This window comes from Neomonachus schauinslandi, chromosome 6, assembly GCF_002201575.2.
Source record: "Neomonachus schauinslandi chromosome 6, ASM220157v2, whole genome shotgun sequence".
NCBI classification, from domain to species: Eukaryota; Metazoa; Chordata; class Mammalia; order Carnivora; family Phocidae; genus Neomonachus; species Neomonachus schauinslandi.
In genome coordinates this window covers 24,831,416-24,859,235 of record NC_058408.1, presented here as the reverse complement: position 1 = coordinate 24,859,235, position 27,820 = coordinate 24,831,416, and the positions used below count along the sequence as shown (strand labels likewise).

The 27,820-nt window shown below is 50.5% G+C and overlaps 1 protein-coding gene across 1 annotated transcript in view; it reads left to right on the top strand.

The window, feature by feature from the left end:
- The first annotated feature begins 17,735 nt into the window (after positions 1-17,735).
- Positions 17,736-27,820, top strand: part of MFSD4A (major facilitator superfamily domain containing 4A) — a 39,163-nt gene continuing 29,078 nt past the window's right edge. The window contains exon 1 of the mRNA XM_044916051.1: positions 17,736-17,749. Coding sequence (XP_044771986.1) covers positions 17,736-17,749 — 14 coding nt within the window. The remainder of the gene's footprint in view (positions 17,750-27,820) is intronic.

Sequence of the window (27,820 nt, the reverse complement as noted above, 5' to 3'; positions counted from 1 at the left end):
AAGAGCCCGCAGCTGCCTGACAAAAGATCTTAATCAGTGATGGCTGCGGGGGTGGGGGTGGGGCCTGGGGCTGGCTCTCCCCTGCCCCACCCTTGCCTTCCTGTGGGTTCCCGTTGTCCTGCCCCTACTGTATGGTCCGGTGGTCAGGGCTGACGTCCCACAGGCCACCACTGCCTTCGCCCTACCGGGCCACCTGGGCCGGCTAAGTGGTAGGCCAGACCTCCTCCTTTTCTTCCTTGAAGCAACTCAGCCCCTGCGGCCCATCTTTCCACCTCCATCTGCTCAGACCCCTCCTTCCCATCGCGGTGCTCCACAGCATTCCACCACCTTCGGTCTCCAGAGCAAATCATCAGCACCATGCATTGGACACAGACGGGTTGGTCCTGTGCTGGGCGCCAGGACACCCAGATGCATGTGTCTGCCTTCCCCTTCCAGGAGCTCAGGCCTGCGGGCAGAGAGGGCCTTTCTTTACCCAGATTTTGGTCAAGCACCCATTGTGTGCCAGGCACTGTGTTGGGCCCTGAGGATGGGGCAGTGAATAAACCAGCAACGTCCCTGCTGTCATAGAGCTTAGAGAGACGGTCACCCACATGACCACAAGGCACATCAAGGGGTCGGCAGTGTGATAAAGCAAAATCAAGCAGGGTCAGGGGAGATGTGATGGCCTGGGGTGGAGGCTCTCTGATAAGATCAGGGGAGAGCAGTGACTTGTGAGGGGGAGCCCTGTGGACCCCCAAGGACAGAGCATTCCAGCCAAGGCCCTGAAGGGCGTGTGTGTGTGTGTGTGTGCGTGTGTGTGTGTGTGTGTGCGTGTGTGTGTGTGTGTGTGTGTGTGTGAGCAAGGAGGAGGCAGGCTGGGGCACTGAGGCCCAGCGGGCTGGTGAGGTCGCGGGGGAACACGGAGGAAGCAAGGATGCCCCGCTCCAGCTCAGATCCATTCGCTCAGATCTGCTGGTGGTGGGGCCAGGCATCCGCAGTTTTGAAAAAGGTCCCCAGATGACCCTAATGTGTAGCCAGGGTTGTGAACCACTAATGTGGCGTCTTGTGGGGCATGAAGGAGTGAAGCTCTGGGTTTCATTGTGAAATGGGAAGTCACGGATCTCTGTTTTCCGAGGCTCAGGGAGGCCCCGTGAGGAGGGTGCTGTGAGAGGGGGAGGGGAAGGACACCCCCACCCTACAGGCCCAAGGAGGGAGCCCAGAGCAAAAGGAGGAGGGAGGAGCCTCTTTCCCGCGGGTGCTGTGAGGTGGGGGCTGCCATCACATTTCTCGGGTGAAGCGGCTGAGGCTTTGGGGTGAGCCTGGCCACACTGAGAGTAAGTGGGCTGGTCAGAATTTGAACCCAGGTGTGCCAACCGGCGCAGCACCACGCTCTGTGCTACACCACCTGCCCCCCAGGTAGATGTGGGCGGCTAGCACGGAGGCTTCCCCTCACTCGTCTGCACGGAGGATACACTTCTGGGATCCTGGGCACTGGGAGCAGCACCCTCGCCCTCCGGCCACCTACAAGCATGGGTGACCAGAGGCACCAGAGGGTTAGCCGACAGGCACTGTCCCCCGACCCCACCACGCACCCCCTGCCATCCCCCAGCTCCTCCTCCGGACCCCGTGGACCTCCCACCATCCACCAGCTGAAAGGGCAGCGTAGGACCCCGGCGAGTCCTGCTCCTGTGCTCTGGCGTGCTTTCTGGTGCTCAGAGCTGGGCTCCAGGGAGGGTCCCGCCCTCCTCGGACACCTCCCCATCAGCCCTTTCTCCTCTCCCTCCCTCCCTTCTTCGGACCTCTCTCTGCCCTTTTCCCTCTACCACCCCCTCTTCCTACCGCTGCCCTCCTTCCTCTTCCTGGTGGTGGTGGCGGCGGGGGTACTTATACCTGGGGAGCGGCCAGCAGCCCTGGCCTCCTCCCTCAGGAACAAGATTCTGCAGCCTCCCCGAGCCTCCAACCCCTGAGGAGTTCTCTGGGTGCCAAGTGTCATCCTGTCTCTCGCCCTCATGGGTTTTCTGGTGAGGCCAACACAGGCATGGGGCGCCGTGGCCGCGGCTGCGTGGGCAGGCAGGGTTCAGCCGGAGCGTGACACACGCGTGGCCCTGTCCTCCGGGCTGCAGTCAGCACTCCTCCCTGCTTGGAGCTTCCAGCCTCCTCTTCCTGACTCCTCCCTCCCTCATTCCTTATTCATCTGAGGGCTCCTGCCTCTGTGCCAGGCTGTTTCCAGTACCCAGGATACAAACTTGACCCTGACTTAGACCCTACTTGGGGGAGCTCAGAGTCTCAGAGTCAGTTAGGATGTGGTCTTGGCTTCTTCTCATGAGATCTCAGTTACTTGGGGGAAGGGGAGTTGTCTTTTAGTCCTTTTAAAATTTACCGAGATCTTTTCTTTTTTTCTTTTACATTTCAGAGACAACAAAACCTTTTTATGCCATCCACCTTTTCCCTGGGGAGGAGTCCGCTGGGCCCTGGGTTCTCGAGGAGGAGTCTCGCACACCCAGGGCTCCAAAACACATGGACCTGGATTCAAATCCCACCTCTGCTGCTTGCAAGCTGGGTCACCTTGGGCATGTTCCTTAACCTCTCTGTGTCTCAGTTTCCTTCTCTGTAAAACAGAGATAGCAGCAACACCCTTTTTCTCAGGATTGCGGGTATTCATGCAAGGGGTTGGGCACCGAGTGCTCGTTAAACGGTAGGATGGATGCACTGCACACACACAGCCCCTTCTCCGAGAGGAGGAATTCCAGCTCCCTCCTTCCCCCAGGGATCCCAGTCCTGGCATTAAAACTGGGCACTTTTTCTTTTCTTGCTTTCTTGACCCTTGATAAGATCTCAGTCATTAGTAAGAATGTATTAAGCACATTGTACCTAAAAGATTTTGCAAGACTTTTAGAAGATGACCTCAACCAGCGTTTTGTCTCCATGGAGATTTAAATGTAGCTGGGGAAGTCATCATGGAAGAGAGTCTACAATAAAAGCATTGCGTCAAGGTGTCACTCAAAACGGGTCAGCTGCCTTGGGAGGTAGTGAGTGCTCTGTCTCTAGAAACACTGGGGCAGACGCCGGGGCGGCACCCACTGGGAGTCCCAGGCACATGCCCTGTCTCTGCTAAGTCTGAGAAGCTTACAGAGGAAGGTGCCATCTTGGGGTCGGCCGGATCTGTACCTGGTCTGACTGTATTCTATGGGGCTCCACTTTGCTGGGCGGGGCAGCAAGGGATGGCCCACAGGTGAGAAGCATTGCTCAGAGTAGCTGAGGAAAACGTGGCCCACGGTGCTTGGAATCCCTCCTATCAGAGAGGGGGCTGTGTGTGTGCAGTGCATCCATCCTACCGTGGCCCACAAACCCCCTTCCCCCCTGGATTCCAGGAGGCTGGGCCACCCTCCCAGTGACGTCACTCACTCTACCTCAAGACTACCTTGGCCTTTCAAGACCAGGGAGTGACTCTGGGGTGTGGGTAATGAACAAACCTGGGATTCCAGGAGCTGGAGCTGATGAGTGGGAGCATTGCCTTGGAAAGAGGGGGTGGGCCCAGGGGTTCGGGGCCAGTACCATTTCCTGCCGTGGGCACCTGCCTTGAGAGGTTATCCTCAGCTACCTGTGATTGTGCACCTCTGGCCAAGAGTTCAACTTGGTAATGGAGTTGACTGCCCAGCTCCACCCTACGAGGCAATGGGGAAGGCTGGGGTGGACGAGCAATGGAGCAGTGCGGTGTGGAGGTCAACAGCCTGGCTGCCTCCACTTGGATCCTGCTCCATCACTTCTGGTTGTGGGACCACATCACGTGGCTGCTCCGGGCCTCAGTTTCCCCATCTGTAAAATAGGCTGATCGTAGGATTAATGTGGAGATGAATGAGTTAACACATGGAAAGCACTCAGAATGTAGTGGCCACATAGAAAGCTCCACATAAGTGTTGCATAAGCATTAGCCTTGTTATCTGTCTCCCAGAATGGCGACAGGCATCCTCGTCCCTCTGTTTTCACTGAGACTGCTGTGACCAGAGGTCAGAGGTTTCTCACTAGAGGGAGGAAGGGTTGTGTGGGGGGCACAGGAATGAATAAAACCCCTTCTGTCCGTGGGGAACACCCGTCCTCCCAAACTGCCATCAGAGTTTGAGAACTCCCATGTCCCTTATCCTAACACATCTCTGTGTTACGCAAAGTGCTTTAAGTTTAACAAACTACCTAAATTTATTTTTTTTTAAAGATTTTTTTTTTTAAGATTTTATTTATTTATTTGAGAGAGAGAGAATGAGAGAGAGCACATGAGAGGGGGGAGGGTCAGAGGGAGAAGCAGACTCCCTGCTGAGCAGGGAGCCCGATGCGGGACTCGATCCAGGGACTCCAGGATCATGACCTGAGCCGAAGGCAGTCGCTCAACCAACTGAGCCACCCAGGCGCCCCCAAACTACCTAAATTTAAAAAATACTTTTAACAGACAGTTATTAAAAATCTCCTTGGCCCAAGCAAGTCTGTGAAACACTAAAGATTTGGAAATAAGTAAAGTGCTCTCTCCTCAAGTAACTCCCATCTGGTCAGGGAAAGATAAGGCGATTGCATAAATTACAATAATGGCTTCGAAGTGGGCTTGGTTATCCGCACCTCATATATGCCCCTGTGATAAGCCCAGAGGCCTTGCCCCTGTCAGCCTCCCTGCCCTCCCCTTCCTCAGCCTCTGCAGTACCTGTAAGTTTTGCAAGCCTCATAGAGTTGCACCTGCACCCTCAGTTCAGCTTGTGGTGGTGAATAAAAATGAATTAACATAAAAATGAAACACCTGATATATCAGGAAACTGCTGGAATCCCCTCTTCCCCAGTTCCTCCTTCCCTTCCCGGCAGCAGGGAGCCCCCCACCCCATGCTACCCCTGCCTTGAGCTCAGACTTCTTTAGGCTTAAGTGCCCATTTACAGTTACAAGGTAAAGCCAGTCTTGTTTCTAGGTGTTTCCAGAACCTACTCCCTCCGCCCCCGCCCCCAGGATGCTCAGAGGAAGGTGGCTCTGGGTGCAGAGGGGCTCCAACAAGCCGTGGACTGTCCTACTGTGATCTCCCCCTCAAGGTTCCCAAGCCCTTTGTACCCCAGCTCGGACCCTCCCGAGGGCAAGGTTCCCAAGCCCTTTGTACCCCAGCTCGGACCCTCCCGAGGGCAAGGTTCCCAAGCCCTTTGTATCCCTTTGTACCCTAGCTCTGACCCTCCTTCTCTGGCTTGTATCTGACCATCCACGGCATGCTCTGCACTCTCGCTGCTGGGCCAAGGACCCACCTTGCCCTGAGGCGCTTCCTCCCTCAAGCCTTTGCACCCCCAGAGTGCATCTGTCCCTGTTCCCTCTGTCTGGACTTCTTCCACCTCCTCAGTAGCTCCAGCTCAGTCAGACTCACTGGGCCTGGGGCAGGTGCCTTCCCCTTGCTGGGACTCAGTGCCCCAGTCCCTATCATGAAGGGGGGCCCCAGATGCCCTGGAGCATCCTCCCTGCTCCAGATTTTCACTTTAGTGTTTTGTAAGAGTCATTTCCCTCTCCCCTCCTTTCAAGCTTGCCTCAAACTCTCCTCTTCCAGGAAGCCTTCCTTAATCAACTCCTTGAACACTTTTCATGTGCTCAGTTCTGGTGGCGCCAGGTCGGGCTATACCCATGCTGATGCCAGGACTTAGGGGGTTTCAGCCCCTCATAAGCTCTGTCGCCCGAAAGGTCGCCCAAATACACACAACCTGAGTAAAAACGGAGCTTAGTATGGAAATGTGACCTCTAGGTAAGCCCTCCAACACCCCCCACCTCCAACCAGTCCTACCCCCAAGCCCAACTATCTAGAAAGTCTAACAGCCTGTAATCTTTTTTTTTTTTTTTTTAAGATTTTATTCATTTGAGAGAAAGAAAGCATGCACGAGAGGGGAGGGGCAGAGGAAGAGGGAGAAGCAGGCTTCCCGCGGAGCAGGGAGCCCGATGCGGGACTCGATCCAGGGACTCCAAGATCATGACCTGAGCCGAAGGCAGATGCCCAACGACTGAGCCACCCAAGCACCCCTCACAGCCTGTATTCAGTACTCGGTTCCCAGCGTCTGTCAGGTCTCTTTCCAGAGTACAGACCCTCAACTCCCCGGGTGGTCTTCAGTGTGATCTCCCCCAGGTGTGCCACCCCCCTCCAGCTGCTTTGTTAAGGGCATGACACCAGTTGGTGACCAAGTAATCCCTTGGCAACGATGGTGGCACTTTCATGCCCAGAAGCCCATTTTGCTCTGACAACATCCTGTGAGGTAGACAGGGCAGGCATGATGACCCCATTCCATGGATGTGGAAACTGAGGCCCTAGAGGTTTAACACCTTGCACACATGGTTAGTTAAGTGACAGAGCAAGGCCTCTCACCAGGTACACCCACCTGCCTCACTGCCCTCTGAACTGCTTTGTTTGCCAGCCAGGATTTTAATTCATTCCAGCGTGGAGCTGTTGAGCCCTTGGCTCCTAACACTGGCAAGAGAGCCAGAATAAGCAGATTTGACCTCTAATCTGACTCACCCAGCTGGTTCAGAATGCAGCCACTCCTCACCTTCCCTCGTCCACAGCTGCTCTGGGCCCCCTCTCTGCACCCCTCCTTCTCCTCCCCCGGCCCTCCCACTAGCTCTGGGAGCCCTGGGGTGGGCGTGGGTGGGGTCCCAGGAGGATGTGAGCCTAAGGACAGGCGGGATGTTTTCCCTACTCCACATTGTTCGGCCCGTGCCCATTGTGTGGGCCGGGAGCTGGACGTCACCAAGTCGCCTGGCAGGCTTTCAGCAGAGCTGGGGAATATTTCCAGAGGGAACTGACCCATTAGGAATGACTGAAGCTTCTCAAAAGCCTTGGCATTTCTTTGGATCAGCCAGACTGGGGGAGCTGAGGCAAGGAAGACTAGATGACTCCCTGCTCCCGGCCCACCTGCCATTTGCCAAGAGGGCTTTGTCCCACAGAGCGAGGGGTTTGGGAATGTCAAGTGGAGGGGAAACGGGGCGGGGGGTGGGGGGTAGAGGTGGACACGGAGGCTTGCACAGAGACGGAGCCAAATTGAATGGTTATTTTGTTTACATCACCTGGCTCCAACTTGGAGTTCCCACACCTGAGGATGGGAACCCATCTAGACAACTTTGAAAAGCCTCACTGAGCTTACCCCACAGGAAATGCAAGGTCAGAAATGTGTTAAAGCAGCTCAGGGTTTGGATGAGTAATGCTGGGTGTCCACTCCCAGGGAAGGCATTTGTTAATGCATCCCTCTCTCTACCGCGGGGCTGGGTGTGCTCCAGAGGGGACCTGGTGCCCGCAGCTGTGTATCCAGGTCCCCTCACGGTTTGAGCTAATCCTCACAGCAAGACCAATGGGCAGGGGCGCCTGGGTGGCTCAGTTGTTAGGCATCTGCCTTACACTCAGGTCATGGTCCCAGGGTCCTGGGATCGAGCCCCTCATCGGGCTCCCTGCTCGGCGGGGAGTCTGCTTCTCCCTCTCCCTCTGCCGGCTACTCTCCCTGCTTGTGCTCTCTCGCTCTGTCAAATAAATACATAAAATTTAAAAAAATAAAATAAAAGAGAGACCAATGGCAGGCATAGTAACCCACTTCTTATAGATGAGGAAATGGAGTCTCGCAAAGGTTAAGGAATTAGTTCCAACCCCCCCCACCAACACACACACAGAGCTATTTCTTGGCAGAGCTGAGATTTGAACCCATGTCTGTGATACTGCGAAGTCCATGTTCTATAGCAGGATTTCTCATTCACATGCCTAAGAATTGGCTGGGGAGGGGCGCCTGGGTGGCTCAGATGGTTAAGCGTCTGCCTTTGGCTCAGGTCATGATCCCAGGGTCCTGGGATCGAACCCCGCATTGGGCTCCTGGCTCAGCGAGAAGCCTGCTTCTCCCTCTCCCTCTGCCTCTCTCCGGGCTCACGCTCTCTCTCTCTCTCTATCTCTGTGTCTCAAATGAATAAATAAAATCTTAAGAAAAAAAAAATTGGCTGGGGTGCTAGCTAAGAATGCAGAGTTCTGGACCCTGTCCCCACACTACCCCCATCCCACCATCCCCCATTCTCATTCAATAAAGCAGGGTTGGGTGGCAGGAATCTGCATTTTTGCCAAATAACACAAGTGATTCTGAAGTGGTTGGGCCACAGGTTGAGAAACATTGCCTTGGGGTCTGGGCTCCATTCTATGACTTTAGCCAAAGGGAGCCCCAACCTGGTCTGGAAACGTGGGTGCAGCCCCAGGCCCCTGCCAAGACCTCAAGGGATGCCCTCTCACCTCACACGTCCCTTGCCTGAGTAGTGAAACCCGGGAGAGGCAGCCTGGAACCTAAGAAGACAACCAATCTGTAGCCTAGAAAAGTCTCCCATTACCCACAAGAGGAACCCGCGTGACAGACTCAGGGATAAAGGGGTCTTCGTTCATCCCCGCAGTGTTTGTGGACCCCTGCCATGGGTAAAAGCTTGGCACAGACCCCTCGGAGATCCTGGATGGCAAGGGGTACAGGTTTCTCAGAGCTGGGTGCAAGCAGGAACTTCCTGCTTTAGAATTATTTGGGGTTTTGGGACGCCTGGGTGGCTCAGTCTGTTAAGCTGCTGCCTTCCGCTCAGGTCATGATCCTGGGGTGCCATGGTCCTGGAATGGAGCCCCACAACCGGCTCGCTGCTCAGCAGGAAGCCTGCTTCTCTCTCTGTCCGCTGCTCCCCCTGCTTGTGAGCTTTCTCTCTCTCTCTCTGACAAATAAATAAATAAAATCTTAAAAAAAAAAAAAAAAAAGAATTATTTGGGCTCTGCTAAGAATTCAGAGTCCTGAGCCCCAACGCAGATCTCCATAGTCAGAAGCTCTGGGGGGTAAGCTCTAGGGATCTGCATCTAAAACACACTCCCCAGGCAATTCTGAAGCAAATAGAGGTTTGGGAAGTTGTGCTTAGAGTGTCTGGAAGGCAAGGAACTCCTGAGGCACGGGGACCCCAGGAAGGCCCCGCAGCCACAGCACGGGCTGGAAACCCCGGGTGCAGCTGTGGGTGAGCGGAAGGAGTGGCACACTCGGTGTGTGCAGATCTGGGTTTGAATCCTGGGCAACGGATAACCTCCCTGAGCTCAAGTCCTCACAGGCCAGATGAGGTTTGTCTAGACCACCTCCCCACGTTGCTGTGACGACCCAGGGAGCATGCTGTGGGCACTGAATGGGCAGCAGCAGGTGTGTGGTGGAAGAAGCTTATTCTAGGTTCTTAGGCGATGCCAACAGAAGGCTCCTGGCAGCATCCAGGATCCAGCAGGCACAGACCCACTTCATTCCATTGGGGAGCCAAGAGCTGGGTTGGGTGTGGAGGTTTGGAATTCAGAACTGTGACTCTGGACTCTGAGGGAGCGGCCTGGGGCATCCTGGGAGGGTCAGGGCTCAGGTTGTGGCCCACAGGACTCCGAAGCCCCAGTCAGGCCTGGAGGGCCATTGCCACCACTCCACCCCCCTGTCCGTCTGTCCAGTCCCCGGTCCGTCCATTCTCAAGCCCCTTCACTCCACGTCAGGAGGTCATACCAAAAGCATGGGCTCTGAGGGTCAGCTTGAGCCCTTCCCCATTCTACCCTTACTGTTCCTCATCTTGTTTCCCTGCTGTTGTCCCCGCTGAGCTGGGGGGCCTCACTGTTCCCCCTCTCCTCCCCACCACCCTCGGGCAACTCCAAGGACCCTCTCCTCTCTTCCTTGACCCTCACACCCTCTTTAGAGGCTCCATTCCCCACCTACCCCGCAAGGAACCCAGGGGCCATCCTCAGGCCCGTAGCCAGCTCCTTCCTGGGGAAGGATCTGCTAAGCCAATTCATAGCCAGGAGGTGAACTAGGCATACCCGGGCCTTCCCCGGGAATATGTGCACTTCACAAGAAGCTGCAAATAAGAAGCACAGTCAGCCTGGGGGAGGGCCTCTCCCCTGGCAGTTTAGCCTTGTGGTTAGGGCCACAGGCTCTGGAGCTGGAGAGTTCAAATCCTGGCTAGAGCGTCCACTAGCCAAGCGACCTGGGCCACCTGCTTTGCCTCGCAATGTCTCAGTTTCCTTGTGTGCAAAACAGAGATGTCATCAATGTACCCATTTCCTTAACACAGGGAAAGCACTCAGAACACATCGGGCACATACTAAGGTCTAGGTAAACATTAGCCAGTAGTGCTTATTAATGGAAGGATTTTGAACACTGGGCTTCACAGGTAACTGCCCACGTCTGCCCAGGGCCGCGTGCCTGCCACATCCAGCCTTAGCCCTGGTGCTGTTGTCAGAGAGTTGTGCTGCAAAGGATGCCAGTGTCCAGGCTCTCAGGCTGGGACTCATCCTCTCGGGCAATCTCCTTGGGAATAAGGATGAGAGCGACAGTGGCTGGATGAGGGGCGAGTCTGTAAGAGTATCCCTTAAGCCAGGGCATAAATGGAGAGGAAAGGAACTTGACCTCCACCCTCTGCCATTTCCTTTAAGTTCAGCTCCCCTGTGAACTGGGGGCGGAGCTTGGTGTGAGAGATGCGGGGCGCGGGGGACTGTTGGTGAATCACTGGGTCTGTGCATTCCGGGAAACTGGGAACGAGCGGGATTCTCCGGCAGCAGGTTTCTTCTGCATGAATCTGCAAAATGGCAAGAAGACTCAAGTCCTCCAGGCAAGGAGATGGGCAGTGGGGCCCTGCTCCGGTCACTCCTCCTGCTCCCATCTCCTCCCCTCTGGCCAGTGTCCGTCCAGGAAGGGGCGGGCAGGAAGACTGGAAGGTTCCTGGAGTGGGCAAGTCTCTGCCCCAAATGTCACCTCCTCTCCCAGCCGCACTTTCTCCAAGGACATGAGAAAAGGGCCTCCCCCGCCTCCTGCAGACCCGTCATCCTGGGAGAGCCCTTTCTCCTCACATGGGACCACCGCGGCTTGGTCCAGGACCCACCGTTGGCATGGAAGCTGCGGCCCTATCTGAGAATGCGGCTCACGAGGAGGGGAGCTCGGACTGCAGCCAGATCGGGCAGAACACCGAGTTCACACCCCAGAAACTCTGATACACAGAAAGGAGACACCAAAGTGAAGGGGGGACTGCAGCCGACAGTACCTCTCTTAGCACCTCCATGGTGCAGAAGGCGGAAGGAGCCACGAGGGAGTAGCTGTGAGGCCCTGAACTTCCTGGCCCTCGGGTGAGTCAGGGGCTGGGCTACACCTGGAAACACAGTGACTCGTAAGACAAAGGCCACACACGCGAAGAATGCAGTGCAGAGGGAGACAGTGGGTTACAGGGCAGAGAGGAGGGCGCCCCCCATTCTATCTGGGAGGGGGGACATTTGAGCTGGATAGGCTGGGTCACATTACTGAAGGACAGGGGAGAACAGCCAAGGGGACTTGCTCATGAGTCACAGATCCTGGGGGGGTGGGGAGCAATAGAGGAGGACGAAAATGCAGGCAGGGGCCTTGACAGGCCTATAGAAAGGGACTGAGCTTTATCCTGCAAACAGTGCGGTGGAGGAACGTACATGACTTTGTCCTGATTATTGGAAGCCGTACATCTTTATCATAAAAAACTGGGGGAGAAATAGCAAAAGGAGAAAGAAGAAAATTAAAATCACTCGGATGCCAACTACCCAGAAATAACCACTGTTAACATTTTGATGTTTTCCCTGCAGATTCTTTTTTATAAAGAGAGCTTTAAAAAGAAGATATGTATGATAAATATAATATGTAACATACAGGCATATTAATTATAGCGAAATGCATAGTTCATATTAAAAGATTATGTTAGAACATCTTCTGAATTCAGAGAATATAGATTAACATACAAGTTGTTTTATAATAATTTATTTTTTTAAAGATTATTTATTTATTATTTGACAGAGAGCACAAGCAGGGGGAGAAGCAGACTCCCCACTGAGCAGGGAGCCTGACGTGGGGCTCGATCCCAGGACCCTGGGATCATGACCTGAGCCGAAGGGAGATGCCTAACCGACTGAGCCACCCAGGCACCCCATTTTATAATAATTTAGTATAATATGTGTGCTTTTTACTTTTACTTTTTTTGGTTTCTTTAAAGATTTTATTTTTAAGTCATCTCTACACCCAACATAGGGCCAGAACTCATGACCATGAGATCAAGGGTCACATGCTGCACCAAAACTGAGCCAGCCAGGTGCCCCTATGTGCGCTTTTAAAAAAACTAAATTGAGATTATACAAAGGGGGAGTTTTAAATTTTATTTATTTTTAATAGACAACACATCCACGTGCTCCATAATTCAAAAGGTCCAAGAGCACATAGTGAAAATGTCCCTTTCACCCCATCCCCCCCGCAGCTGGCTCCCCTCCCTGGAGTCAGTGAATGTTGTAAACTTCCAGGGACTTTATGCGCAGACAGGATAAGCACATCTTACCTTCTCCCCCATTACACAAATGTTACACAAGTGTTAGGCTCTCACTCTGCATCCCCCAGCTTTTACTAAATATATTTTGATACTATTTCCTATCAATTTATAAAGAGTTTTCTCATTTTTTAATGACTATATAATATTCCACGATATGGACGGATGTATCTAATTTCTGCCTCTTCTTAGTCATTCGGGTGGCCTGCAATCTTCTGCCTACATGAACAGTGCTGCAATAAATAACTTTGGACATGCGTCATTTTGCATAAGAACACCTCTATCCCGGGATAACCTCCTAGAAGTGCGATGATGATGACCATGATGATGAAGGGATCACAGGTCAGGGGTCAGGTACAGTCATAAGTGTTGATGGCTGATGTCAAATAGCCCTCTGCAGAGGGGACACCAATTGCTTTAAAATGTCCCTCTTTGGGGGCACCTGGGTGGCTCAGTCATTGGGCATCTGCCTTTGGCTCAGGTCATGATCCCAGGGTCCTGGGATCGAGCCCCGCATTGGGATCCCTGCTCCGCGGGAAGCCTGCTTCTCCCTCTCTCACTCCCCCTGCTTGTGTTCCCTCTCTCGCTGTCTCTCTCTCTGTCAAAAAATAAAATCTTAAGGGGCGCCTGGGTGGCTCAGTCGTTAAGCGTCTGCCTTCGGCTCAGGTCATGATCCCAGGGTCCTGGGATCGAGCCCCGCATCGGGATCCCTGCTCGGCGGGAAGCCTGCTTCTCCCTCTCCCACTCCCCCTGCTTGTGTTCCCTCTCTCACTGTGTTTCTCTCTGTCAAATAAATAAATAAAATCTTTTTTTTTTAAATGTCCCTCTTTGGATGTAAATGAGGGATGAAAGCAGGTGTGAACTTGGAGGGCAAGAAGGCTGGACCTGCTGCGGGCAGGGGGACAGGAAGGGCGGTCCAGGAGGCTCTGCCATTGAGCAGGAGAAACCCACCCGGGACTAAACCATGGGTCAGAACTGCCCAACAAAGACAGTGGTCGGAGCTGGAGCTGCGGCTCCAACACGTTCTGGACAGAGACATGAGTGGGCGTTCGGAAGTGAGTGTGTGGAGGTCTGTGATGGGGCGATGAGGTGACGGGGTGACGGGGTGGGTGCGGAAGCCCCATCTGTCTTGAAGGGACAAGTAGGATAAAAACAGCCAAACCGAAGGAAAGAGCCCCTCAGATTTCAGGAACCTCCAGTTCCCAAACTGTCGAGATATTTATGAGCATGAAACTGAATTTGGTTCATTCTCCTGTGTTCTGACAAACATAAACACAGACACATTAAGAAGGAATTGAAGGGGCACCTGGCTGGCTCAGTCAGTGGAGCATGCGACTCTTGATCTCAGGGTCGTTGGTTCGAGCCCCATATTGGGCATAGAGATTACTTTAAAAAAAATAAAACAAAACCAAAAGAAAGAGGGAATTGAAGATATCCATTTCAAGACAGACTACTGGCCACACGTTTGTCATCCCTCCTGTGACCCCCGCTAAAATGACAATAAAGCAATGAAGAAAAGTACACTCTCCTTTTTTTTTAAAAGATTTTATTTATTTATTTGAGAGAGAGAGAATGAGAGAGAGAGCACATGAGAGGGGGGAGGGTCAGAGGGAGGAGCAGACTCCCTGCCGAGCAGGGAGCCCGATGCGGGACTCGATCCCGGGACTCCAGGATCATGACCTGAGCCGAAGGCCGTCTCTCAACCAACTGAGCCACCCAGGCGCCCGAAAAGTACACTCTCCTAATGAGGAAGAGAACAGGAGGGAGGCCAGCACTGATGAACATTTTCGGCGAGTAGATAGCGGTGGACATGGAGAAGAGTGGTCCCCGATGAAGAGGGAGGACAGAGTGGGAGGCGGCTGGGAAGGCCCCACATCATCCCAGCAGAACCACAGTGGGGCTCAGGCCTCAGAGAGACCACAGGGTTGGACCGCGTAGAGGAGGTCGGAGGTGGTGCTGTGGCTGACAAGAGAAGGATTGGCCAACAGCGTAGGGACAGCAGATCCCTAAGCAACACATGGGGCAGCCAGGGATCCATCCCCAATCAGAAGGTTCAACGACCCCAAAGAAGGGGCTGCCACCTCCGTTACTTGGAGTCCCCCACCCCTTGTGACCCAGGCTCCCTTCCCAAAGGAAATGAAATCTGCCAACTGACCAGTCCAGCCTCACTCTTAAATATGTAAAGTCAAAGACCGTCAGACATTTTGACAAAAGCTTCTGGTGTGAAAAGGAAACAAAGGTAAGTACATAGGGGCAGGGACAATGCTCCACAAGAAAGAGAAGTAACTTCAGACACAGAAGATACAAAACTTTCCATAACGGGTAAGTATTTTCAGGGTGATTTAAGGGGGTGTTGCATCCCCAGACAAGGACAGGATCCTATGAAAGAAACAACCAGAAAATAGTGTGAGTGGGGTGCCTGGCTGGTGCAGCTGGTTAAGTGTCTGACTCTTGATTTCGGCTCAGGTCACGATCTCAGGGTCATGAGATCAAGCCCCGCATCCAGCTCTGTGCTGGGTGTGGAGTCTGCTTGAGATTCCCTCTCTCCCTCTCCTTCTGCCCCTTCCACTTCCTCCCCTCCCCCCCACGCTCTCTCTCTCTAAAAAAAAAGAAAGAAAATAGTGTGAGCAACCAGAAATTAAAGAGAGGATTATAGAAATAAATATTTCAGTAAAAGGTGTTGGAAGGTAGAGAATTAGAGAATCATTATGATAAAAGTCTATCCAGAAAAAAAAGTACAAAGAAAATGTAATGGAAGAAATTCTCAAATAAGAAAACAAAATAATTCCCCAAAGCCAAAGAGCAGAATTTTCAAATGCAAAGGGGACACCAAGAATCACAAGTGAATGAGAGACCCACACATAAGCACTGTCATGGTGAACTTTTAACATAGCAATGGTAAACACAAGATTCTAAGATATCCCTAGAGGGGAAAAATTTACCTCTAAAAATATAAGAATCAGGGGCACCTGGCTGGCTCAGTAGGTGGAGCATGCGACTCTTGATCTTGGGGTTCTGAGTTCGAGCCCCATGTTGGGTGTACGGATTACTTAAAAATAAAATCTTAAAACAAACCATAAGAGACTCAATCTCAGGAAACAAACTGAGGAGTGGAGTGGAGTGGAGGGGGGTGGGAGGGATGGGGTGGCTGGGTGATGGACACTGGGGAGGGTATGTCCTATGGTGAGTGCTGTGAAGTGTGTAAGACTGATGAATCATAGACCTGTGCCCCTGAAACAAATAATACATAATATGTTAATTTAAAAATGTAAAAAAGAATAAAATAAAATAAAATCTTAGGAGAAAAAAAAAGAATCAGACTGGCCTCAGGATTCCCATTAGCTAAGGCTAGAACAATGCCTTTGACATTGTGTGAAAAAAGCAATTTTTATTTTATTTTTTTAAAAAGACTTTATTTGAGAGAGCGAGAGAGCATGAGCAGGGGGAAGGGCAGGCAGAGGGAGAGAGAGAAGCAGGCTTCCTGCTGAGCAGGGGGCCACACGGATGGGCTTCATCCCAGGACTCTGGAATCATGACCTGAGCCGAAGGCAGACGCTTAACCTACTGAGCAGCCCAGGTGCCCCGAAAAAAGCAATTTTTAATGTAACGTCTATATCCATCCAAACTACGATTCAAGTGTGAGGGCGGAGCCATGACACTTTCAGAAATGAGGGACTCAGAAAATCCAGGTACCATAAGCCCCCTCTTAAGAAATTACTTGAAGATGGGGTGTGGGGAAAATGATAGCGTAAACAAAGAAGAAAAAGAGAGGGAGGGAGGGAGAGAAGGAGGAAGGAAGGGGAAAACAGTGGGACCAGGCCAGGGCATCTGTGAAAGGAAGAAGTCCCAGGCGGACAGCTATGTGACAGAAAAGCACCTCACTCAAGGGCACCTGCCTGGCTCATCAGAAAAGTATGCAACTCTTGATCTCAGGGTTGTGAGTTCAAGCCCCATGTTGGGCATAAAGATTACTAAATCAATCAATAAACAAACAAAAAAAGCAACTTGTCCAAATTAGAGCGTAAGAGAGAGGTCCCTGTGTGGGGGGTCCTTAGGGAAAAGGGGGACCTCGTAAACCAAATACTCGATAGGCTGAAAAGTTGGAAGACAAACTTGAAATGATAATGTCAAGTCAAGAGAAGAAGAGAGTCAATCAAACTCTAGGATAAACTAAAACAAATGAAAGGTAATTATAAGACATCGCTGGTTCAGCCACAAACAATTTTTACATTGTCACAAATGTAAATGATCTATTGGACTTGAACTTTTAGAACCAACCTATAGGCAAAGCATGAAGACCTAATTATGGTTAGAAAGCTAGAACATAATGTTAGCAACCTTGAGCATTTCAAGGAAATGTTCAGAAGACAGAAGTTGGGAAGGAGAGCCCAAGGGAAAGGTAGAAGTGAGGGTAGGCTTAGCCTACAAAATAGTGCGTCCAAACTAGCAAGAGCTGACAGGATGAGAAATAAAGATATAAATATGTTACCTGAAACAGCAAACATAATCAACAGATTTATTTTCATTTTATTGAGAGGAACTGAATAAAAACAGCTCTCTTAACCATGTTGGGAGGAGAGTGGGAAGAGCGCTGTACGGATGATGTATGTGAACGAAATCCCCAAAGAAATCCCCATCCTCCCCAGTTAAATCAATAGAGGATGTCTAAAATGGAGAAATCCAGAAACAGCAGCATAAGCATATTATTTAGAGACATGGAAGTCACTCCCAAAATAACAGAGGTAGAAGTGGTTGCCTCTGAGGAGGGAGAGAGACTAGGGGAGAGAAGGAATGAGGTGGGGCTGTTCACCATGGGCTCCTCCGTTCAACCTTAGTTCTAACCGAGTGCAGGAAGTACTTGGTTATAAACATTTAATTGTATCACAAGGTAGACAAGAAGGCAGGCGGTGGGAGCTCATGCACCTTCACGTGAGAGCTGGAGGCCAGATTCAAAGGAATTAGACACCGGAGTCATGAAATACCTTGCAGGTAGGACTGAAAAGCAACCAGGATAAACGAGTGAGGACATTGGAGATGAGAGAATGTTCTGATTTTCACAAAGACACAGAAGGTATTTCTGGAAACAACGGACCAAATGGCTCAATATAGAATCCTGGCAAAATTCTAGCACAGATTATTAAACAGATGGCTTGGGAGTGTTTTGGGATTTATTTATTTATTTATACTCCGCCTTGTTCCAGAAAGAAGGACTTGTAGAGGCTTACAGAGAGGCGTACAGTACAACAAGATAAAAAATAATTTTCTGTGAGAAAAGATTCTCAAAAAGTTAACCATAGAGTTGCTATGTGACCCAGCCAATCCACTGTAGGTATATGCCTGAGAGAACTGAAGCACGTTCACGTGAAAACTTATGCATGAATTCAGCATTATTCATGATAGCCAAAAAGTGGAAACCCAAATGTCCATCGACAGGTAAACGGAAAAGCAAAATGTGGTACATCCATAGGATGAAATTTCTTGTTCAGCTATAAAAAGGGGTGAAGTACTGAGGTGTGTCACAACATGGAGGAACCTTGGAAACATGCTAAATGAAGGAAGCCAGACCTAAAAGGCCACATATGATATGATTCCATGTCTATGAATTGTCCAGAATAAGGAAATCTATAAGGAAAGAAGGTAGACAGTGGTTGCCAAAGGCTGAGAAAAGGGGGAAGGGGACGTGACTACTAATGGGGATAGAGTTTCTTACAGGGGTGATGAAAATGTTCTGGAATTAGGTGGTGGTGATGATCACACAATCTTGTGAATATACTAAAAACTGCAGACTCAGGGCGCCTGGGTGGCTCAGTCGTTAAGCGCCTGCCTTCAGTTCAGGTCATGGTCCCAGGGTCCTGGGATCGAGCCCCGCATCGGGCTCCCAGCTCTGCGGGAAGCCTGCTTCTCCCTCTCCCACTCCCCCTGCTTGTGTTCCCTCTCTCGCTGTGTCTCTCTCTGTCAAATAAATAAAATCTTTAAAAAAAAAAAAAACTGCAGACTCATACACTCTGGTTTTTTTTTTTTAAAAGATTTTATTTATTTATTTGACAGAGACAGACACAGCGAGAGAGGGAACACAAGCAGAGGGAGTGGGAGAGGGAGAAGCAAGCTTCCCGCGGAGCAGGGAGCCCGATGTGGGGCTCGATCCCAGGACCCTGGGACCATGACCTGAGCCGAAGGCAGACGCTTAACGACTGAGCCACCCAGGTGTTCCAACACTCTGTTTTTTTTAATTAATTTGTTTAACTAATCTTCTACATCCAACGTGGGGCTCGAACTCACAACCCCAAGATCAAGAGTCACATGCTCTTATAACTGAGCCAGCCAGGCGTCTCTGAATCATACACTTTAAAAGAGTGAATTTTATGGTATTGGGATAATATCTCAACTAAAAAAGGGAGGGATGAGTAAAGGAGAGTAAAAGGACAGAAAATAAAGAGGAACCAAGTCAACATGCAATACATATACTATATAATTCTGTACAGGTGATAAAGGTGGACTATGACTTTGGCCATGAGCTTTCCAGCAGTTTCTATCAGCTTGGAAAGCGTGCTAATTAAATGATTCCCAGCATCCACAAGATAAAAAAGAACTGGATGTTCAGGAGAATCATAGCTTTTCTTGGTACCGATGCCCAACAGGAATCTCTCCTGTGCCTCTTCCCATAGGGGTCCATTGGCAACAACATCCCCACCATAACTGCAGTGACATATCGTAGGGTCACTCAAACTAGGCATAAAGCCCCAGCAGAATTCAATAAGGGCACTTTAATGCCGGGCCTAAATGGTATGCCAGGGTATGCGAGCAGTTCTCCGGGAGTAAAACGTAGATTCTCTGGAGCAGTGGTTTCCAACCTTGGCTGTACATTAGAAAACCCTGGGGAGCTTTTGCAAAACACCAATACAGGACTCCATCAACCAGAGAGTCTGACTTTCTTTAGCTTCCAGGTGATTCTAACATATAGCCTGGTCTGAGAATTACTAATAGGTGAATTGTACATCCCTCACGAAATCCTTCATGAATATTATTTCTTGCCTCAGAGTTTATTCGTTAGTTCAAGCTTCTAGCAATGAAACATTAAATTCATGTACTAATATTTCCTGAATGTCTGCTGTGAACTAGGCAGGTGCTGTGCTGAGTGCCTGAGACAGAAGGATTAATGTGTGACCCACTCTCTAACCTCAGGGCGCTGACAGCCGATCCGCATTAAGGACACTCCAGCTGGTGATCACAAGGAAGTGTGGTAAGTGGAGAGGGAGGGGACACAGGCAGGCACCTCAGGTAGCAATGGGGGGTGGGGGAGCTCCCAGGCAGGATGAATAGCTCACCTGAGCTCCGAATGAAAGGTTAATTAGGAGGGTGGAGAACGGTGCATTGTGTTCAATATTTTTCTCAATGAGTTGGATGACGATTAGTAACCATCCACCATCCATTAGGAATGTGAGGGGCCATTAATCTGGGACAGCTGGAGGAATAGCCCTTCGGCGGCATGGGTGAACTGGGATCCAAAGTGTGCTGGCAGGGAAGAGAAACCCAAATGGAAATTACATGAGGCTCAGGGTAGGGGAAGGCAACTAAGGAAGTGTAGGTGGCACCGAACTCGGTGTTCTACCAGAGGCTCAAGTGTGCTCTCATTTCTTCCCACCACAACGCTGTAAGGATGTGATATTTTGCATTTGAAGAGAATTGGGCTGACAATGTTGAGCCCTGAATTGACCATCAAGTGCGGGGCCAGAACCTAGTACTGGTCTGTGAATGTGATTCCACATTCTTCCCGTTATTCCACGTATACCAAGTCCTATACTGCACAGGATTTCAATAAATCAACTGTGCCTAGACAAGACAGGAAGACTTAGTTCAATGGCAGTTCCAGGGGGCGGGGGGTGGGGGGGGGGACACCTGGGTGGCTCAGTCGGTTAAGTGTCTGCCTTTGGCTCAGGTCATGATCCTAGGGTCCTGGGATTGAGACCCACATCGGGCTCCCTGCTCAGCGGAGAGCCTGTTTGTCTCTCTCCTGCTCCCTCTGCTTGTGCTCTCTCTCTGACAAATAAATAAATAAAATCTTTTAAAAAAATAGCAGTTCCTGGGGGAAAATGTCACCAGCCTTGGGTGTGTAAGTAGGAGTTGAATGTGAGAGGCAGATGGTGTCATGGGGAGGATCCAGACTTTGGAGTGGGCTCAAAATTCAGCTTCGATACTTTCTAACTGTGTGACTTTGGGCAAGTTACTCTGCCTTCTTGAGCCGCAGTTTCCTCATCCATAAAAAAAGGATAATAATGCCTACCTCATAGGATCATTGTGAAGATTAAAGATAATGTAGGCACAGACAAGTAGAAGATATTTATAATACGTGTAACTGAGAAAAGACTCATATCTAGAATATAACAAAAACTCCTACATAATTTTTCTAAGGACAGACAACCCAATGTTAAAAGTAGGCAGAAGACTTGGGGCGCCTGGGTGGCTCAGTTGGTTAAGTGACCGACTCTCGATTTCAGCTCACATCATGATCTCAGGACCATGGGATCGAGCCCCACGTGGGGCTCTGCGCTGGGCATGGAGCCTGCTTAAGATTCTCTCTCTCCTCGGGCGCCTGGGTGGCTCAGTTGGTTAAGCGACCGCCTTCGGCTCGGGTCATGATCCTGGAGTCCCGGGATCGAGTCCCGCATCGGGCTCCCTGCTCAGCAGGGGGTCTGCTTCTCCCTCTGACCCTCTTCCCTCTCGTGCTCTCTGTCTCTCATTCTCTCTCTCTCAAATAAATAAATAAAATCTTAAAAAAAAAAAGATTCTCTCTCTCCTCTAGAGGGGGGGTGGGAGGGGGGTGGGAGGATGGGTTAGCCTGGTGATGGGTATTAAAGAGGGCACGTTCTGCATGGAGCACTGGGTATTATGCACAAACAATGAATCATGGAACACTATATCAAAAACTAATGATGTAATGTATGGTGATTAACATAACAATAAAAAATTTAAAAAAAAATTCTCTCTCTCCCCCTCTCACTTTGACCCTCCCTGCCCGAGCGCTCTCTCACTCTTTCTCTAAAATAAATACATAAATCTTTAAAAAAAAAAGTAGGTAGAAAACTTGAAGGGGCATTTCACAAAAGAAGTTGAGCAAGTGGCCAATAAGTACATTAAAAAAATACTGAACAGTATCTGTTATTAGAGAAACGCAGATGAAAACCCCTAAGAAACTAGTGTCCTCCCAACATGAGGGTTAAAATGAACATGACTGGTGACAAGAATGCAGAGCAACTGGAACTCTGGAGGAGGGTATGCTGATACAATCCCTTTGGATAACTGTTTGGCAACATCTCCTAAAACTAAACCAATCCTATGGCCTCGCAACTTCACTTTTGGGCATATCCTCAATAGAATGAATGCTTATGTCCCCCAAAAGACAAGTACATGAATGTCCATAGCAGCTTTATTTATAATAGCTCCAAACTGGAAACAACCTGAATGTCCATCAATAGCAGATGGGCTAAATAAATTGTGTGTGTATAAATTTGTATGCAATAAAATTGCATGCAAATAAATTGTGTGTATGTATACGGTGGCATACTGCATAGCATTGAAGAATTATGAACTTATGTTCTCACAGACATAATATTAAACAAGCACACTACCATTTCCGGGGTGGGTGCTGGAAATATTCTGTATCTTGATCTGGGTGGTGGTCACCTGGGTATGTACACATATAAAAATTCAAGTTGTTCACTTAACACTTGTGCATTTTAATCTATGTAAGTTTAACCCCCCCCCAAAAAAAGTAAACAAGGGGTGCCTGGCTGACTTAGTTGGTAGAGCATGTGACTCTTGATCTCAGGGTCGTGAGTTCGAGCCCCATGTTGGGCATAGAACTTACTTCAAAAAATATAAACAAAAAGTTATTGTAGGTCATGTGCTTAGCACAGAGTGGGCACTCAATAAAAAGCTGTCAAAGTTTCTAGAAAAGAGGAGGCAGCGAACCCACTGCATTCGGTGCTGCTTAGACCACTCGGGAGCATTGAGTGTAGTGTGGGGAGACCCCATTTTTATGAAGGTCACTAACAGTCAGAGCATGACATGAATGGAGAAAAGCATGGCAAGGGGTCTGGAATACATGGCCAATGAAGGATGGCTGAAGGAAGTGGAGAGGATGTTGCTGGGGACAATGAAACTTGTCAAGGAAGAACATGAAGAATGTCTTCAAATAGTGAATGGCTCTCTGTAGAATGGGAATTAGACTTTTCCTTTGTGGCTCTAAAGCAGTCATTTGCAAACTGTAGCTCCAGCTCAGTACCCTGGAGGGCTTACCAAAGATTATTGAGCCGCACCCCCAGAATTTCCGATCCAGCAGGTCTGGGGCAGAACTGAGAATCTGCGTTTCTTTCTTTTTTTTTTAAATTTTATTTTTAAGTAATTTCGCACCCAACGTAGGGCTCTAACTTACAACCCCAAGATCAAGAGTCACGTGCTCTACTGACTGAGCCAGCCAGGCACCCCTAGAGAATCTTTCTTTCTTTCTTTTTAGAGAGAGTGCGCGCAGGAGTGAGGGGTGGGGGGAGGGGCAGAGGGAGAGGGAAAGAGAGAGAGAGAAAATCAGCACAGAGCCTGACGCAGGGCTCGATTTCATGACTCTGAGATCATGACCTGAGCCTAGATCATGACCTGAGTCAAACTCAAGAGTCAGAGGCGCCCTGAGAATCTTCATTTCTAACAAGTTCCCAGGACATCCTGATGTTGCTGGTCCAGGGACATACTTTGCTAGCCACCGTACCAGTGTATAAACCAGGAGAGCAATTTGTGCTGTTGTTGTGAAGAAGGAGGAGGAGGAGGAGAATTTTATTGAGAACCTGGTGTACCAGCTTCTGTATTACACCCTGTCTACATTTTCTCACAGTAAGGGAGGTATTATTCTCCCCATTTTATTTTTATTTTAAGTAAGCTCTATTCCCCACGTGGGGCTTGAATTCACAACCCCGAGATCAAGAGTCTCATGCTCTAGCGACTGGGCCAGCCAGATGCCCCAATTCTCCCCATTTTAGAGAGGAGGAAACCAAGGCTCAGTTTTGCACACATCTCACAGCTTGACTCCAAGCCCGGGCATGCTGAAGGTGAGGCCGAGTGGCTCCCTGGGCAGTGCTGTAAATGGGATTCAGTTTCTGAGGGAAAGGATAATTTCAGAGGGTCCTTCCAACCCTTACAGTTAGACTAGCTTCAACTAGCACTGTTAAGCTCTAACACGTATTCAGCACCAGCTAAGTGCCAGGTATTATGCAGTATTCTCTCCAGGATGCATGTGGCCACTGGCCTCACTCTTAAGATGCTTCTGGGCCATCTCACCTGCTCCTGTCTCTCCCGTCCCTCTTGGCACCTGCAGTAACCACCCCCCACCCACGCAGGCTGATAACTCGGTTCATCCAGATAGTTGGCGAAGGAGACTTTTTGTACACATACCCATCTCCGCCGTTGGCATTCATGTGGGGTAGGGTGGCCGGGTCATGTGGGTACAGTCCTTGGCACCAAGCTGTCTGCCACTCACCCCATGCTGACCTCAGACCGAGCCTGCCAGTCCACTCTGCACACTCTGGCTAGGAAGGCGATGATGTGGGGGCTGTGAAGATAAAACCCAGAGGTAGGGGAGCGGCGGCCTCATTCCCCAGAATGGCCAGAGGAACTGCAGATGTGCTTCATGACCTTGAACTGGAGACTTCTTCTACTGTTCCTGTCTGGCTTCCTCAAAGTCTGAGAAGCAGAGACCAGAGGGTCCTGGGGACCCAAAGCAAGCCCACGGTCCGAGAGGATTCTGCCAAACATGAAATCAGGCCCAAGTCCAGGTGACCCCCTCTAGGCTGTGATCATCCAAATTTTTTTTTTTTTGTCCATGTTTTAATATCGAAGGTTTTTAATTCTAACAGAAATAGGAATGAAGAGGGGCGCCTGGGTGGCTCAGTTGGTTAAGCGACTGCCTTCGGCTCAGGTCATGATCCTGGAGTCCCTGGATCGAGTCCCGCATCGGGCTCCCTGCTCGGCAGGGAGTCTGCTTCTCCCTCTGACCCTCCCCCCTCTCATGTGCTCTCTCTCATTCTCTCTCTCTCAAATAAATAAATAAAATCTTAAAAAAAAAAAAAAGAAATAGGAATGAAGAGAAAGTGTACCCGTGGTTCTGTGCACTAAGGAGTTTGGGCAGCTCGGATGCATATGTAAAAGGATGGTGGCGAGGTTACTTGGCTCTTACTTCACTCGCTGTTAGATCTGGTTTGCTTGCTCCTCAAGTATTTCCAGGATGTAGGCCACCCATCGATGGTCCAAGATGGGCCATTTATGGATTTCTCTCACTTCCAGGTGTAAGCAGGAGTCAGTAGGGTGCAAACAGCCCTCAGCAAGGAGCCAGTCCTGGCACTCAGTGAAGAACCAAGCCCATGGCCCTTCCTTGGAGGAGAGGCAGTACACAGATGATTAGCAATGATTTCGGATGGGGCTCCAAGGAGGGACCCTAGCAAGGTCAGGGGAAGCTTCCCAGAGGAGGCGACCCTTGAGGCAAATAAACAGATTTCAGTCAGCAAGAGCCTGAGGACCCTTCTTCACTCCCATAGATCTTCCCTGCCAATCTAGTCCATCTTTCCTTATTTTCGGGTCTCCCCACTGCTTTCCAGAGCTAGTGAGGGACAGGGATAATTTCCTACCAATGTACACAGAAGGAAATCTGAGAGTGGCTAAAGGACCATCCAAGGTTTTGTCGTTAAAACTGAAGAATGACCACAAGGTGCCCAGCAAGGGCTAGACATTTGGATACTCGACACAGAAGAAATAGAGGACAGCCTCTATTTCCTCGGGGAACTTGTTAGGATTGGGAGATAAGATATATAAAAGAAAAACCGAAAATAATTATAAAGGCAATGTGCAAATAATTCATTGCCCAGCTATTTATCCAGGACTAGCTATCTGCAAGGTATGCTGTGAGGCACCTGGATGGGGGTGGGGAGAGTTGGTAAATATAATATAATATGGTAAATATAGTCCCAGCCCTTAAGAACTCACCATTTAACCAGACTGCGGGGGAGGCAGGGTGGCAGGAAGAGGAAGCTGGCCATCCCTGGATATAACAGCTGACACTGAGGATTGTAGGGGTAAGGAGTGGCTCAGGGGTTTGCTGGTATTTGGGGGTCGGATAGGATTTTTCCAGAAAAGTTTCCTGAAGGTGATGATACTGGAAAATAGAGGAGACAAAGAAGAATAAGAGAGAATAAACGAAACATTTTCCCATACTCATCCTTCCACACCCAGTCCAGTAAAGAAGCCTTCCCAGGCAAAACGAGATGCTTCCCGCTACAGGCTCTGAAAGCATCCCCATGACAGAAAGAACCTCATTGCTGCACTTATTTCCCTGCCTGCTTGACCCAGCACAAGGGCCCTGCACACCAGAAAGCAGGCAAGAAAGGAAGGAAGGCTTTGACTCTAAGAAGGCTGGGTATTGTGTTCACAGTAGAGGGTCTCACTTTGTTTTTGTTTACTTATTTGTACTTTCTACTCATTTATCAAACCATTACTTGCTTATAAGACACAAATCCTAAGCGTACATATGTTTGTACATAAATGAATTTCTACATATGCTCATAGATGTGTAACCAGCACCCAGATCAAGCTACAGAATGCTTCTAGCACCCCAGACACTGTGGGATGCCTCACTGTACGAGGGTCCCTGCCATTGTGACTGGAGGAGCTGAACCAGTAGGGTGATCTATCTAGGGAGTACCATCTAAGGAAATCATGAAAGAATTTCAGGCGTTTGGGCTGAAGAAGCCAAGTGCTGGGGCAAGGTCATGTGCATGAAGGACTAACATGCCCAGAGCAATCAGCCTTGTCCTGCGGGTGGCTGTGGGGAGCCACAGGGAGGGGCATTTCAGTTGAGCTCGAAACCCTTCCTTACAACTGGAGCTGACTCACATTGGAAGCAAACCCACAGGAAATGATAGGTAAGGTCCCCAACAGTAAGAGGTATCAGTCAAGAACAGGACTGACAAGCATTTATCAGCAATTATGGGGCAGGAATAGGGTACTCGAGTTGGAGATTGTTCTTTCCAACTTTCAGCTTCTGTGGTTCTAGAAGTCTGTAAGATTGGCAGAGAGGATCCAGTCAATAGCTTGTCGTTATGATTTGTTTTTGTTTTCCAGAAGATAACTTGTTACTGAATCACAAGTACTCTGCAGACTCACCATTAGCACCATTGAATAAGTAATTGTTAATTACCTCCCAACCCACTGAGCCAGAGAGACCCCATGCGACTCCGCTCCCAGGTGCCCAGAGTCTAGGGGGGATGGAGCAGATGCATCCAGTACCTGCAAGAGAAGTTGGTTACCTGTCCTCATGCCGAGTTGTCATGAGAGCACCCACCCTCCTACCTCCTCAGCCCCTTCAGCTCTGGTCCCCCCAGAGGGCCAGTGGCCATGATGTCATGGCTCCTGCCCCTGCTAGAACACCTGAGCAGAGGCGACACGCTGGAACTTACTGCTCAGCCTCCAGGGACCAATGCAGGAGCCCTGGCTCCCTCAGAAGCTGGGCCACACAGGACTCACCAGGTCCATGGTCACCTGGGCGGAGGGACAGGCTGTGCCAACCGCAGGCTCCTCCAAGAACTACCAGTCTGGAGACTAAACCTCTCACCCCGCAACCCCACCCGGGTTTTTCCAGGGGGGAAAAAAAAAAAAAGGAATTTTCCTCAGAACTCTTTTTTACCCCCCTAGAGAACTATTTCGGAATTCCTTCTGGGATTCCTCCAGATCGCTGCCCTTTCCATCCCGCCTCCCCCTCCCCCCTCCCCACCAGGAAGAAGGAGAGAGATGGAGTCTACATCTTCCTCCTTCCTACACCTGTCCAGCGCTCAGATGAGATGCGGCAGGTGAAGACCAGCTCTCAGGCGGAGCTTAGCGTGAAGATGGGAGGTTTCTAAGGTTCTCTGTCTAAAGTGCTTACCCTCTTGAGGTTCTAACGAAAGTCATGAATACTCTCCCAAGGAAAAAAAAATGTATGTAGGTGATTTTGTCTTCTATTCCGGGGGAAGAAGGGGGCGCTGTCAGACCCTCGAAGTCCATCTGTGAAGCCCCTAAGTGCAGGGGGCTGTGCTCGGGGATTCCTCCACCTAAAGCCCTAGGCCAGGTTGGATCTGGGGGGAAACCGGAGCTCCCCGAGCTACGCGAAGCGCTGGAAGATCCCGCCCTCCAGCCTGTGTGAGCATCCAGGGCGTCTCGGGCTCAGTTCGCCCAGCTCTGCAAGGGGGCTCAGGCCCCGCCGCCCCCGGGGGGCCGTGCTAGGACGCCGGTGGGACGGGCAGCTGGAGAGGGGGTGGGAGCCGAGCGCGGCAGCCGGTCGGTCTCCTGCAGCCGGGGAGGGTGAGCGTGGGTTCGGGAAGCAGGGGGAGGCCGGCGCCCTGCCCGCACCAGGAGGGCGCGGGCCCCGACGCCGTGCCCGCCCGCCGCCGACGCGCCGCCGACGCGCCCCCGCCGCTCCCCGGGCCCGAGGGC